Consider the following 14,279-nt stretch of genomic DNA (forward strand, 5'->3'; position numbering starts at 1 on the left):
TGTGCGTGTGCAGCACGCCCTTGGGCTTCCCCGTGGTGCCGCTGGTGTAGATGATGAGAGCCCCGCCCCGGCTGCTGCCGCCCACGTCCGCAAGCGCCTCCGCCGCCGCGTCCGCCGCCGCCTCGCTGGCGTCGGCAGTAGCAGTTGCAGTAGCAGCGGCGGAGTGCGGCTGTAGCGGCTGGCCGACCAGGGACGGCAGTAGCTGCAGGCTGCAGCCGTGCTCGTGGGTGATGGGCCCCAGCTTGGCCTCCTGGTCCGCCGGCGCAAGCACCTGGCCGGGTAAGGCGGGCAGGAGGAAAGCGGGGAGTGAGCGAGGGTGAGTGCGAGACGGGTGTGTTGATTGCTGCTGGGCAGTATTGTGCTTCCTTTTCACACTGTGAGGTCGCAAGGCTCACTTCACGCAGAACATGAACGTGCATGCTGTCTGGCACGTGTTAGAGCGCTCACGCATGGAACGATACACGCAGGGGTCTGTGCACGTGATGCGGTACGGCAGGTGTGAGCCCCGCCGGCCCTCAATACCCCAATGCCCCCAATCTCCCCAGGCGCACCGACCGCCGCGCCTCCTCCGCCTCCTCCCCCACCAACCGTACCTCCTCGGCGTGCCCCCGCCGTGCCGCAACCACAGCCAGCCTCTCCACACACCACGCCTCCACCCCTCCACCCCCAAGCCCCCCCTCCCATCCCCCCATCCCCCCATCCCTCCACCCGTGCATCCCTCCACACTCTGCACCCGCGCCTTCACCCGCCTCACCGCCGCGACCCCCGCGTCGCCGCACACGTAGCTCAGCTCGGGCGGCGGGTGGGAGGTGGCCAGCGGTACCACCACTCCGCCCGCCTGCCACACCGCCCACGTGGCCGCAAGGTACTCGGGCCCGGGCGCGGCGTAGAGGCCGACACGCGGCGGCGCCGAGGGGCCGGCGGCGGCGGCGGCCCCCGGCGCCGCCAGCTTCTTTGCGAGGTCGGCGCGAATGGCCTCCGCGGCGTTCAACAGCTGGTCATAGCTGTAGGAGGTGGGGATGGGGATGGTGGTGGTGGTTGTGGGCGTTTGGGGAGTTGGGGGTGGGTGGGGGTGGGTGGGGAAGGTGGGCGGTGGGGGAGTGGCGATGGTGGGAGGTTATGGTGATGGTGGTGAGGGGGTGATGGATGGGGAGGCCCTGCGTTGGCTGGTTGTCAGGAGAGGGGCATAAACATCCTGGCGTTGGCGCCGCGGCTCCCGCCACCGTGGACGGGCGCCCAGCGCCGCTGTCTCTTTGCTGCGCACCTGAAGGCCTGCTTGTTTGATATGACCGCGGTGCGGCCAACGTTCTTGCTCGCACGAGCGAGCAGCTTAGACATCGCGCCCACGGTAATATTCCGGGGCGAAGTTCCGGCGCTGATTGATGGGCGACAGGTGTTGCGCGGCCCTCGAGCTGAGCATCGACTGGTCTACTGGTTGATTATTGGAGGCAGTAGTGATGCAGTTGCACTGCTTTGTTGGCCAAAAGGAATGCGGTCGGCAAACGCAAAGTGGGTTTGGGTCACGCGGGTCAGCTGTCAAGCATGACCGCAGATAATTGAAGTGTACAGTGCGGTTGATGGATGAACCGAGTATCATTGGGTAGTGCAAATGCATATTGGAAAATTTTGCATCCCACAATGCAATCGTCCAGACAGGCTTGATGTTGAATGCGTTTATAACAAACGTACAAGTGGGCGTGCAAGCATTATATTTACTGTCTTCCGCTGTAAAAACTTGTGCCAGGACTCGGGTTTCGTTGTGCTCTCTTCGTCCACGACTTTGCGTGGCACCTAGGGCATTCCAGACACGTTTGTGCATAGCCATCAGGATACTGGCTTGCTGACTTTATTGTATAGCCCACAAAAATGTTGCTCGCCAAAACCATGCATCCTTGCGCGAGCCCCGCCAGCGCTCGCCCGGCCAGCGCACGCTACCCAGTAGGCCTTGCATCTCGCCATCATCATTCGCACTCTGTCGCCTGCCGGGCCACACCCGAGGGCCCGGTCGGCACCTCGGAGCCACCCGCCTCGTCTGAGGCGCCTGGTGCTCCCCCGCCAGCTGGCACCCCCGCCCAGCCCGCCCAGCCCAAGGAGGCCCCGCGCGGCGGCGATGGCGTGCAGGTGAGCAGCCGATGGCGCTTTAGGAATATCAGCAACAGCTCCAGCATCCCCGCCCTCTGGCCCAGCCATTCATGGCCCCTGCTCCCGCCTTCCCCTCGCCCACCTCGTTCGCAAGCCCTCACTTCTCCTTTGCCTGTACAACCTCCCCCACCTTCCTCACCTCCTCCACCTTCCTGACCTCTCCCACCTCCCCCACTTCCCCAACCTCCTGCCACCTCCCCCGCCTCCCCCGCCTCCCCCACCTCCCCCACCTCCCCCACCTCCCCCACCTCCCCCACCTCCCCCACCTCCTGCCTACCTGCCCCACCTCCCCCACCTCCTGCCCACCTCCCGCACCTCCTACCGGTACCCCCTCCGCAGCGCTGGCTGAGCGGGCGTGTGGACCTGCCCGCCGGCTACCGCACCAGTCGCCGCGACCTGCTCAAGCTGGTGTCGCTGGCGGGCGGCGCCGGCTGCCTGTGGGTGGCGGGCACCCGGCTGGAGGCCATGAAGTACGCCTCCCCCGCCGCCCTGATGAACGCACTGGCGCCGCCGCCGGTGAGAGGCAGCCCGCGTGTTGTGTGAATGTCGTGGCGGTGGCGCTGCTGTCAGGACTGTTTTCCAGTAAATTCTGCTACTGATGGCGCACTCCAAACCTGTGATTAATCACTCCGTGCTTCATGATGAATGGCTACCCCCTCTGGAACACACACACACACACACACACACTCGCCGCCGCCGCCGCCCCCGCAGGACCCCTCCGCGGCGGTGGCGGGCGGGGGTGACAGGGTGGCCGCCTTCAAGCGCTATATCGCCGACCTGGAGCGCAGGGGCGGAGGCAAGGTGCGGGCAGGGCGGGTGGGGGGGAGGGGGGAGGGGGCGGTGCAGGTGTGCGGGTGTGGGCGAAAGGATGGGCAGAAACCACAGTAAGAACACCCAGGGGGTTAGGACGCTAGAGGCGGGTGAGTGCGTGCGTGGATCGCCTGGCTGGTCTGTTGGCCGGTCTGGTTCGTGTGGCGGGCTCGTGGACTCCTGATGGAACAGGCGGGCGGTGGCACGGGCACTGTTTGGCCACGTCTGAGGCCGCGACCAACCGCCCGGTGTGCTCCCCGACCACGGCCCCTAATGGCTCTCCGCCATCCCGACCACACGCACACACGTACGGTACAAACACACGCACACACATAAATGCCGCAGGAGGTTCCTGACTTCCCCCGCGGCGCCGACTGGCTCAACTCGGCGCCGCTCACCCTGACCGGCGCGCCCGCCTCCGCGCGCGGCAGCCTGACGGGCCGCGTGACGGTGCTGGACTTCTGGACCTACTGCTGCATCAACTGCATCCATGTGCTGCCGGTGCGGGGGACTGCGTGTGTGGGAGATGGGGGGGACTGCGTGTGTGTGTGTGTGTGTTGGATGTGTGTGTGTGGGGGGGGGCGTTGACTGCTGTGTTTGTGTTGGATGTGTGTGTGTGTGTGTGCGTGTGTGTGTGTGTGTGCGTTGGGTGTCGCGTGGATGTGCAGTGGGCAGCGGCGCGTGGTGCTGTGTACGTGGCGTGCACACATCGGCGTGTGTGCCGGTGGTCGGAAGGAGAACTCAGACTGCTTGGAGGTTGCGGATTGGCCCCTCACCGCTGCCACTTACTGCATAGCACCATATCCCACGCGTTCCCCTCCCTTTCTACCTTTTATCTCCAACCTCATCTCTCTCCCTGCCACACCACCACACCCACACCCACGCATGCATTTACTCACACACACACACCTCCCCCTACCCCTCACCCCACACACACGCCACGCCAGGACCTGGCCCAGCTGGAGGCGCAGTTCGCGGGCGCACCGGTGTGTGTGGTGGGCGTGCACAGCGCCAAGTTCGACAACGAGAAGGACAGGTGCGGATGGGCGGGCGACTGTGTGTGTGTGTGTGTGTTGGGGGGGGGGAGGGGGAAGGGTTGTAAACACCAGCCCAAGCGAAACCGGACTCCACGCAGGAGAGCGAGGAGTGGAGTGGAGGGGAGTGTGTGTTTGTGCGAGGAAGCACGGGGGCCAAGGCGCCAACACCGTGACACGGAGGCGCGTGTGTTGTGAATTCATGAGTGTGTGTGTTGGGTGCATGTGTGTGTAGAAAAGCGTCGTGGGAAATCCTGGTGCGGACGTGGGTTTGGAGAGTGCAGGTGTCGTAGCCCGGCAGTACGGTGGGGCTAGCACAGCCCCCCTCCCCAGTGCAGTCTTCAGTGCATCCTGTACCGCTTTTCCAAACATCCCTGCACCCCCCACTACCCCGCCATTACCCACCTGCACGCCGCACCCTTGGCCGCACCCCCCCCGCCACCACCACACAGGCCGGCGCCAGCCCTCTGCGCTACCCGGGCAAGCTGGCGACCGACCTGTCGGGCGGGCGGCTGTTCGTGTCCGACTCCAACAACCACCGGGTGGTCATCACAGACCTGGCAGGCAACTTCATCGAGGCAGTGGGAGGTGGGGTGGGGTGGGGGGGCCGTGGGGTTGGTTGATTCCGATCCCCTAAGTGGGAGGTGGGTGGCGGGGGATTGTAGATTCCAGCCCAAGCTAAACCAAAACCAACGGGGGGGGGCTGGGGGCTGGGGGCGAGGGGCGCGGGGACAGGGGGCGGTGCACACGGCACTCCTCGCCATGACACGGACGCCTGTATCTCCTCAAACACAATTGTTGTATGCTGTATGTTGTGCAAGTGCACCCCAAGAACTCGTGTCGTGCGTGGCTGTGCTGCAAACTCACTCGCTCCCACACGCTGCAGGCAACGGCCCTGCGTTGCGCGACGGCTCGTTCGAGATGGCGGCGCTGAACCGGCCGCAGGGCCTGGCCTACAGCCCGCGCCGCAACACGCTGTATGTGGCGGACACGGAGAATCACGCGGTGAGGTGGAGGGGGGGAGGCGCTAGGGCTGTCTGGATGTGAGGGGCGGGGGGCATCGTAAGTTACTAGGCCTTGCGAGGCCGTCCCAGCCCAAACCAACCCAAACCAACGCAAAAGAGCAAGGAGGAGAACGTGGCCTATGCTTTGGTGGCGCTAGGGCTGTCTGAACGTGAGGGGCGGGTGTGCATGTGAGGGATGGGGGGGGGGCATCATAAGTTGCTAGGGCTTGCGAGGCCGTCCCAGTGTTGTGTGGATGGGGCCGCGTCGCAGCCGATGTTGTGCCACATCATTGCAGTGACTGCACCGCTGGGCGCAAGCATATGACTGCAGGCTTGGTCACACACACACACACACACACACACACACACACACACACACACACTCACAGGTCCGCGCTATCGACCTCACCACGAAGACGGTGGTGACGCTGGCGGGCAACGGCACCAAGGGCCGGGACTATCGCGGCGGCAAGGGCGGCAGCGCACAGGTGTGTGCGTGCGTGCTTGTGTGCGTGTACATGCCCTCACTTACCGTACAAACCCAATGGTGTTGGTGGCTGTGCACTCCCTCGCCCACGCCTCTCTCACCTGCACTGGTGTAACCTCGTGTGCATGACCCCACGCTCCACCTGCCTGCCTGCCTGCCTGCCTGCCTGCCTGCCTGCCTGCCTGCCTGCCTGCCTGCCTGCCTGCACACAGCCGCTCAACTCGCCCTGGGATGTGGCTCTGGATGCCAAGGAGGTGAGGCGACGGGCTGTTAAGGGGTTCTAGGTTTCCATCCAGCCGGCCGCCGCTCCTCACCATCCTGTCCGAGGTGTCAAATCCAGCAAACGCCCAACCGCCAATCCCAACCAAACAACCAACCGCCGCTCGCACCAACTAACCAACCAAAGACCAACCGCCAACCGCACCAGGAGTACCTGTACATCGCGCTGGCGGGCCAGCACCAGATCTGGGACCTGGAGCTGTCGTCTGGCCTGGCGGGTCTGTGCAGCGGGTCTGGTGCTGAGCGCAACCAGAACGGACCCACGCCCTTCACCACCAGCTGGGCCCAGCCCAGCGGCCTGTCACTGGCGGGAGACGGGAGCAACCTCATGTGAGTGCGGGTTGGCGTGCGTTGGGTGCGGCTGTCGGGTGGTGGGGGTTGTGAGGTGGGGCTTGGAAAGGGAGCAATAGTGATTCCGGCGCACAAGGGGTACGGCATGCACAGGCACGGATGCCGGACAGCAGTGTGCCGTGCCGCTTGTGCTGCCGTGCCCCTCTTCCACACCAGCCAATTCCCTGCCTCTGACCGCATTTGTGGCATTCCTCGGCTCCGTACGTCGCCAGGGGAGTCACCTCCCCTATACGTCACGTAGCCTCACCGGACCGCCGCCTGCCCCACGTGTGACCCCGCGACCCCCCCCCCCCGCCGCACACACATACACACACACAGCCCACACACACCACACACACCACACACGCGCACACACGCCCCCACTTACACACACACACACAACACGCACACACGCCCCCCCCCACACACACATGCCCCCCCCCCACACACACATCCAGGTACGTGGCTGACAGCGAGTCCTCCACGGTGCGGGTGCTGGACCTGTCCAGTGGCGGCAGCGGCCTCAAGGTGGGCGGAGACCCGCTCTTCAGCGACAACCTGTTCAGGTAAGGGGGAGGGCAGGGGCAGCGGGGCAGGGGGGATTGAAAGGTTATAATGATTGGGACCCAGGATATCAGCAGGGGGATACGGGGACAGCAAATAGAAACAGGCAGAGGGGACGGGAGTCTGGAGGGAGGCACGTCCGCGTGTGTGTGTGTGGGCGGGGGGGGGGGTAACTTTGAACCAATCCCGTAAGGAAACAGTCGCGCTGCAAGGAGGAACTGCAGCCGCATATGCGAGCTGTGGTACATCAAGGCGGGGGGGGGCAAGGGCGAAGGGTACCATACGGCAAGTGCCTACAACATGCACAGAACACACGCACACACACACACGCACACGCACACGCACACACACACGCACACACACACACACACACGCACACACACACAGGTTCGGCGACAAGGACGGGTTCGGTCCCGAGGCGCTGCTGCAGCACCCGCTGGCGGTGCTCAGCTCGGAGGACGGCAGCGTGGTGTACGTGGCGGGTGAGCAGGGGGCTGATAAGGGGGGGAGGGGGGAGGGGGCTGGTAAGGGGGGGAGGGGGGTTGCAAGGATTGGTGCAGAGAAGTGTAGCTAGGTAGACAGCAGGGGAAGGGGATACGGTATTTCATTCTAGCCATAACCCAAAAGGGGGCAGAGACGGCATCAGGCATGAGGGACCGGGGTGTTTCCGCCATCCCAGTAAGGAGGGCATGGGGCATGATGAGGCGGGGAAGGCGAGGGCTGGAGACGGGGCTGGTGGGCGGGTGGGCGGGGGGGGGGAGATTGGGTGAGGAGGGCGTGGCCGCGGCCGTGGCGTGCCCGGGTCTTCCTTTGACGACCCCCTCTCAAAAGCATCCCCCTCCACCCCCCCCCACACACACACACACCACACACACACACACACACACACACCCCACACACACACACATGACAGACTCGTACAACCACCGCATCAAGGCGCTCAACCCCAACACCAACGAGATCACCACACTGGCGGGCGGCGGCGCGGCGGGCTTCAGGGACGGCGTGGGGCGCGAGGCGGCCTTCAGCGAGCCCGCGGGGCTGGCGCGCGGCCCCGGCGGCACCGTGCTGGTGGCGGACACCAACAACGCGGCCATTCGAGTTCTGGACCCAGCCACCAAAAAGTGAGCGTGCGTGTGTGTAGACATGTGTGTGCGTGTGTGATGCGTTTGTGTGTGTGTGTGTGTGGTTTTGCGGAGGGGTGGCTGTGGCTGTGGGGAATGAGCATTGGCTGTGGCAGGCCAGTGACGGGGCTGTGATGTGGGCTGCAAGGAGCGAGGAGGAACGAGGACGCGAGCGGTGGAATGGCGCCATGTCTGACGGTCGGCACTGTCGCACCCTGCCCGCACTGACATATACTACACATCGGACCCACAACACAACACACAACAACACAACACAATCAACACAACACATCACAACACGTGCAGGGTGACGACGCTGGCCCTGACGGGTGTGCCGCCGCCGCGAGTGGACCCGCTCGCCGCCATCTCCTCCGGGGCCGCCGCGCCCGCCGCCGTGCCCGCCGGCTTCCAACTGATCCGCTCCAACACGCCGCTGGCGGTGCCGCTGGAGGGCGGCTCGGGGGGAGCGCCCGTGAGTGTGACAGTGGCGCTGCCGCCTGGATACCACCTGACGGCGGGGGCGGGCAGCAACTACTACACGCAGGTGCGTGCGCCCCGGCGGCTGTGGGAATGAGATCTTCAGGCATTTGCAATGGGCGACTGCGATTGGATGAAGGACAGGGCATATTGTACTTGTTGGGAGTCAGACACAGCTGCAGAAGGATGGCGAGGAGGGCGGTGACGGGGCAAGGGGGGAGGCCGGGATGAAACGGGGACAACAGATGACACACCTGCGCGATCCGCAACCCACTCCTCCTCTGCATCTTGCCCTTACAGGTGCTGCCGGGCGCACCGGGTGCGGACGTGACGGCGGTGACCGTGCGCCCCGCCTCCGGCTCCCTACCCGACACCGCCGCCCCCTCCGTCACACTCACCGTGTCGCCCAGCGCCGCCGCTGCTACAGCCGCCACCGGTGCCGCCGGCCAGGCGCAGCAGCTACTGCTGCGGGTGCTGGCCAAGGTGTACTACTGCCAGCAAAACGACGTGTGCCTGTTCGAGCAGGTGAGCAAGCTGGAGGATTGGGAAGCGGGGGGGTGGGTGGGATGTGTGGGCAAGGAGATTCGGACGTGGCCCTTTCAAGTACTGGCATGCTGGTGTGCGATGGTGGGGAAGCGGTGGGCCAGGAGAAGGTAGGGGATGGAGAGGAAGAGCACGGGAAGGGACTGCGGACGGGAAGGTTGTGTTAGCTTCCATGTGAGTGCCCCAGGCCCGTAGGTCCACAATGGCGTCCTGTGTCCTGCCTCTCACCCCTGTCGCCCCGCAGATCTGTTTCGAGGTGCCGCTGGTGCTGGGGGGAGCAGCCGGCGGGGCTGCTTCTGGTGCGGGCGGCGCTGGGGCGACCTCGGGCGCCTCGCTGCGCTTTGAGGTGGTGCCGGCGGCGCAGACGTCCTTCGTGCTACAGTAGACACAGGGCGCGGGGCACGTGGCAGGGGTTTGCACTTTGCAGAAGTTGTCTGGTTGTGCAGGGGGTGGCAGGATTCTGCCTCGAGGCGTCAAGCTTGCGCGTGTGCGTCCTCATGTGTGTGTGACGAGGCAGGGCAAGGGGCGTGGCAGTCCTGTGAAACGTTTGAGAGTTCTGAATTGTTTGTAGATTCTATGTCCGGCTGGCAGTGCGTGCTGGAGTTCTGACCTGTGCTGCTTGTGAGCGAAGTTTTGAGAAAGCTGCAAATGTGCTGCTGAACTGCATCGCGCTGCGTAACTGGGAGCCTGCTGGGCTGGGAAATGCCACGCCCGGAGGCCCGGACGGCAGGCGCCAAAACGCAGCCCGTACCATCCCCGATATGGACTAGACGGGGGGGATGCCGGGTCAGCATCCTTGGCGGCGGTGGTACAGGAGGGGAGAGGCCAAAACAAATTAGACTCCCGGGTTCCAGCGTTGAGAGATGATGGCGGGCACATTTCAGACTTGAATCAGTGTCCTTCACGCACCCCGACCGCCCAATGCAGCCACATAATTTTTAATTTTCTAGCAAGTCTAACCGGTTGGTCCAAGGAAAATGAAGCAACTTCGAACGCGACGCCGAACTCGCAGCGGGAGGACGTCACGAGCTCCCCCGCTAGCCTTTTTGCCCCGCATAGAAGAGTGCGCAACAATGCATGAACCTGTGACCGAAAGCTCTAGAACCTCTTCAACGGTGCCTGTAGAGGAAGAGGATACGCTTGCTCCTCCCATCCGCACACTCTCAAGCTATGAGCTTGACGCCATGTCTGCGTACCAGGACTACAAATTATTGTTCAAAGAAGACCCGTTGATGCAGATGCCGACGCGCGAGCGATACAACAGCGACTTAGCGGGCCTCGACAACCGTTCCGTGTCGGCTCAGTGCGCACCCAACTCGCGGTCGCGCGATGAGGCCAAACAGCACTACATCAGGAAATTAGAATATTTCCAAGCAACGCTCATGACGTGTGTGCTTGAAGGACGCCCCATGGCACTGCCAGTGGACCGGCTGAGGCTGCCGGGACGGCGCGCACGCACCGCAGCCGAACGTGCGGCGCTGCGGCCACCGCCGCCGCCGGCGAATGACGGTTCGGTGGCGCAGACCGGAGCCGGTGGTAGCAGCGGAACCAGCGGCGGCGGCACGCAGCCGCTAATCGACAGCGGCCCACAACCTGAGGTCGGCACCAGCGGCGGCGGCACGCAGCCGCTAATCGACAGCGGCCCACAACCTGAGGTCGGCACCAGCGGCGGCGGCATGCAGCCGCTATTTGACAGCTGCCGCGGCCCACAACCTGAGGTCGGCACCAGCGGCGGTGGCACGCAGCCGCTAATTGACAGCTGCAGCGGCCCACAACCTGAGGTCGGCACCAGCGGCGGCGGCATGCAGCCGCTAATTGACAGCTGCAGCGGCCCACAACCTGAGGTCGGCACCAGCGGCGGTGGCACGCAGCCGCTAATTGACAGCTGCAGCGGCCCACAACCTGAGGTCGGAACCAGCGGCGGCGGCATGCAGCCGCTAATTGACAGCTGCAGCGGCCCACAACCTGAGGTCGGCACCAGCGGCGGTGGCATGCAGCCGCTAATTGACAGCTGCAGCGGCCCACAACCTGAGGTCGGAACCAGCGGCGGTGGCATGCAGCCGCTAATTGACAGCTGCAGCGGCCCACAGCCTGAGGTTGGCACCAGCGGCGGTGGCATGCAGCCGCTAATTGACAGCTGCAGCGGCCCACAACCTGAGGTCGGAACCAGCGGCAGTGGCATGCAGCCGCTAATTGACAGCCGCAGCGGCCCACAACCTGAGATCGGCATCAGCGGCGGTGGCATGCAGCCGCTAATTGACAGCCGCAGCGGCCCACAACCTGAGATCGGCATCAGTGGCGGTGGCATGCAGCCGCTAATTGACAGCTGCAGCGGCCCACAACCTGAGGTCGGAACCAGCGGCGGTGGCATGCAGCCGCTAATTGACAGCTGCAGCGGCCCACAGCCTGAGGTTGGCACCAGCGGCGGTGGCATGCAGCCGCTAATTGACAGCTGCAGCGGCCCACAACCTGAGGTCGGCACCAGCGGCAGTGGCATGCAGCCGCTAATTGACAGCCGCAGCGGCCCACAACCTGAGATCGGCATCAGCGGCGGTGGCATGCAGCCGCTAATTGACAGCTGCAGCGGCCCACAACCTGAGGTCGGCACCAGCGGCGGTGGCACGCAGCCGCTAATTGACAGCTGCAGCGGCCCACAACCTGAGGTCGGAACCAGCGGCGGCGGCATGCAGCCGCTAATTGACAGCTGCAGCGGCCCACAACCTGAGGTCGGCACCAGCGGCGGTGGCATGCAGCCGCTAATTGACAGCTGCAGCGGCCCACAACCTGAGGTCGGAACCAGCGGCGGTGGCATGCAGCCGCTAATTGACAGCTGCAGCGGCCCACAGCCTGAGGTTGGCACCAGCGGCGGTGGCATGCAGCCGCTAATTGACAGCTGCAGCGGCCCACAACCTGAGGTCGGCACCAGCGGCAGTGGCATGCAGCCGCTAATTGACAGCCGCAGCGGCCCACAACCTGAGATCGGCATCAGCGGCGGTGGCATGCAGCCGCTAATTGACAGCCGCAGCGGCCCACAACCTGAGATCGGCATCAGTGGCGGTGGCATGCAGCCGCTAATTGACAGCTGCAGCGGCCCACAACCTGAGGTCGGAACCAGCGGCGGTGGCATGCAGCCGCTAATTGACAGCTGCAGCGGCCCACAGCCTGAGGTTGGCACCAGCGGCGGTGGCATGCAGCCGCTAATTGACAGCTGCAGCGGCCCACAACCTGAGGTCGGCACCAGCGGCAGTGGCATGCAGCCGCTAATTGACAGCCGCAGCGGCCCACAACCTGAGATCGGCATCAGCGGCGGTGGCATGCAGCCGCTAATTGACAGCTGCAGCGGCCCACAACCTGAGGTCGGCACCAGCGGCGGTGGCACGCAGCCGCTAATTGACAGCTGCAGTGGCGGTGTGGTCACCAGTGCCGGTGGCGGCGGCGGCGTGGCTGAGACTTGGCCAGTCACCGCATCACAGCAGGCTGCAGCCGCCGCCACTTCAGGTGGCAGTAGCCACGGCGGCGGTCACGGCGGTGGCGGCGGTGGCGGGGGCGAAAGCAACATGCAGGCTGCTGTGGGGTCTGCGAGATCCGTTGAGCCGGAGGTGGGCGCCAGCGGTGCAAGTGGCAGCGCAGCGGTGCCGCCGCCGCTGCCGCCGCCGTTGCCGCCGACGCTGCCGCCGCCACAACCACCTTCCTCCTTCCGCGGGCGACTGCACATGCTGTGCAGCTGCTTCAAACGCGGCTGATATGGCCCCAGGTGCGCATGTATACAGCCGCATCTATGTTTTATACCTTGCATCAGGGCATACGCTCTTTGTGCGCTTGTGGCAACTGGCAGGGTAGCTGGGGAGCCGTTCGGCGGCCCGCGCCCCGCCAGTCCACCTCCTATCACCCCGCAATTCCCTGCTCTACCTGTGCCGCTTCACCTCCCCGCCCATGGCGCCCGTGCCCCATCCCGGCCCGGCCCTCCCAGAACGCCCGCCGCCTCGCCACGACACCTTCTCTCTCTGCTTGCTTACAGAGCCGTGCGCGGGTTCCCATAGCTTCTGCGTTGCCTATGCTTCTCTCGCTGCGCAATTCACGACTTCCACTCACACCACCTGACGGCGGGGGCGGGCAGCAACTCCTAGCTACACGCAGGTGCGTGCGTCCCAGCGGCTTCGGGATGAGACCTTCGGGAATGCGAATGGATGGAGGGAGCACCCGACACGAGGCAGCGTAGCTGGTGTGAGTCAGCTACAGCTGCAGAAGGACGATGGCGTGGGGGCGGTGACGAGGCAAGGGGGGAGGCCGGGATGAAACGGGGACAACAGATGACACACCTGCGCGATCCGCAACCCACTTCCCCCTTTCCTGCTCCTGCCCTTACAGGTGCTGCCGGGCACACCGGGTGCGGACGTGACGGCGGTGACCGTGCGCCCCGCCTCCGGCTCCCTACCCGACACCGCCGCCCCCTCCGTCACACTCACCGTGTCGCCCAGCGCCGCCGCTGCTACAGCCGCAGCTGCCGCCGGCCAGGCGCAGCAGCTACTGCTGCGGGTGCTGGCCAAGGTGTACTACTGCCAGCAAAACGACGTGTGCCTGTTCGAGCAGGTTGGGTGGATTGGGTGTACGGTGGAATGGGCAGGATGGCCTGTGTGCGGTTAGTGCGGTTGGATGGGCAGGATGGGATGGGCAGGTCGAAGTGGGCAGGATAGGAACGCACATGGTGGATACTTTGTGTAGAACTTGTTCATGGCAGGTGTGAACCGCGGATCGGGGAAACGGATTCGGTCATTCGGGACATGGACGGGCCGTACGGGTGCAGGGCACGGGTCGCATATCTGTGTATTCCCACACGATTACCATGCGTCCAACGCCAGCCCAGCCTGCAGGATGGTCCCCACCCATCTCCTGCCCCATGCTGCTGTCCTGCCTCTCACCCCTCTCACCCCGCAGATCTGTTTCGAGGTGCCGCTGGTGCTGGGGGGAGCAGCCGGCGGGGCTGCTGGTGCGGGCAGCGCTGGGGCGACCTCCGGCGCCTCGCTGCGCTACGAGGTGGTGCCGGCGGCGCAGACGTCCTTCGTGCTGTAGTAGACACATGGCGCAGGGCACGTGGCAGGGGTTTGCACTTTGCAGAGGGTGTGCAGGGGGTGGCAGGATTCTGCCCCAAGGCGTCAAGCTTGCGCGTGTGCGTCCTCATGTGTGTGTGACGAGGCAGGGCAAGGGGCGTGGCAGTCCTGAGAAACATTTGAGAGTTCTGAATTGTTTGTAGATTCTATGTCCGGCTGGCAGTGCGCGCTGGACTTCTAATCTGTGCTGCTTATGAGCGCTTGTTGGGAAAGCCGCAAAGGTGCTGCCGAAATGGAGGATGCATTTGCAATCAGTCGCAGGACGGCAGGAGCTGGTGGGTACAGGTACTGGTGTGTCAAGGAGCTGGGTCAGGCTGGGTTGGACACACCGCCGTGTAACACGAACGGACGGCCCTGTATTGATTATGCCCATTCGA

At 64.7% G+C, this 14,279-nt stretch overlaps 3 protein-coding genes across 3 annotated transcripts in view; 2 read left to right on the forward strand and 1 right to left on the reverse strand.

Annotated features, from left to right (window-relative positions):
• The window catches only part of CHLRE_13g586000v5 (uncharacterized protein), a 6,466-nt gene extending 4,879 nt beyond the window's left edge, over positions 1-1,587 (reverse strand). Inside the window, exons 1-3 of the mRNA XM_043069667.1 lie at positions 1,265-1,587; positions 755-1,004; positions 12-271 (exon numbers count right to left, since the gene is read on the reverse strand). Of these exons, the coding sequence (XP_042917642.1) occupies positions 12-271; positions 755-1,004; positions 1,265-1,338 (584 nt within the window). The 5' untranslated portion in view covers positions 1,339-1,587. The remainder of the gene's footprint in view (positions 1-11; positions 272-754; positions 1,005-1,264) is intronic.
• Positions 1,588-1,687: 100 nt separating this feature from the next.
• CHLRE_13g586050v5 (uncharacterized protein) lies at positions 1,688-9,709 on the forward strand. Its single transcript, XM_043069668.1, has 16 exons — positions 1,688-2,121; positions 2,482-2,658; positions 2,854-2,943; positions 3,298-3,453; positions 3,900-3,988; positions 4,450-4,574; positions 4,873-4,991; positions 5,380-5,478; positions 5,690-5,731; positions 5,905-6,086; positions 6,545-6,652; positions 7,038-7,132; positions 7,564-7,774; positions 8,081-8,318; positions 8,552-8,776; positions 9,039-9,709. Exons 1-16 carry the CDS (start codon positions 1,867-1,869, stop codon positions 9,177-9,179), a joined length of 2,352 nt encoding a protein of 783 aa, XP_042917643.1. The 5' UTR covers positions 1,688-1,866; the 3' UTR covers positions 9,180-9,709.
• A 58-nt stretch (positions 9,710-9,767) lies between these two features.
• On the forward strand, positions 9,768-14,253 carry CHLRE_13g586100v5 (uncharacterized protein). The gene is made up of 4 exons (XM_043069669.1): positions 9,768-12,548; positions 12,813-12,931; positions 13,163-13,384; positions 13,730-14,253. The coding sequence occupies exon 1, from the start codon at positions 9,979-9,981 to the stop codon at positions 12,535-12,537; it is 2,559 nt and encodes an 852-aa protein (XP_042917644.1). The 5' UTR covers positions 9,768-9,978; the 3' UTR covers positions 12,538-12,548; positions 12,813-12,931; positions 13,163-13,384; positions 13,730-14,253.
• The last annotated feature ends 26 nt before the right edge of the window (positions 14,254-14,279 follow it).

The sequence above is a fragment of the Chlamydomonas reinhardtii genome, chromosome 13, assembly GCF_000002595.2.
Source record: "Chlamydomonas reinhardtii strain CC-503 cw92 mt+ chromosome 13, whole genome shotgun sequence".
Classification (NCBI taxonomy): Eukaryota; Viridiplantae; Chlorophyta; class Chlorophyceae; order Chlamydomonadales; family Chlamydomonadaceae; genus Chlamydomonas; species Chlamydomonas reinhardtii.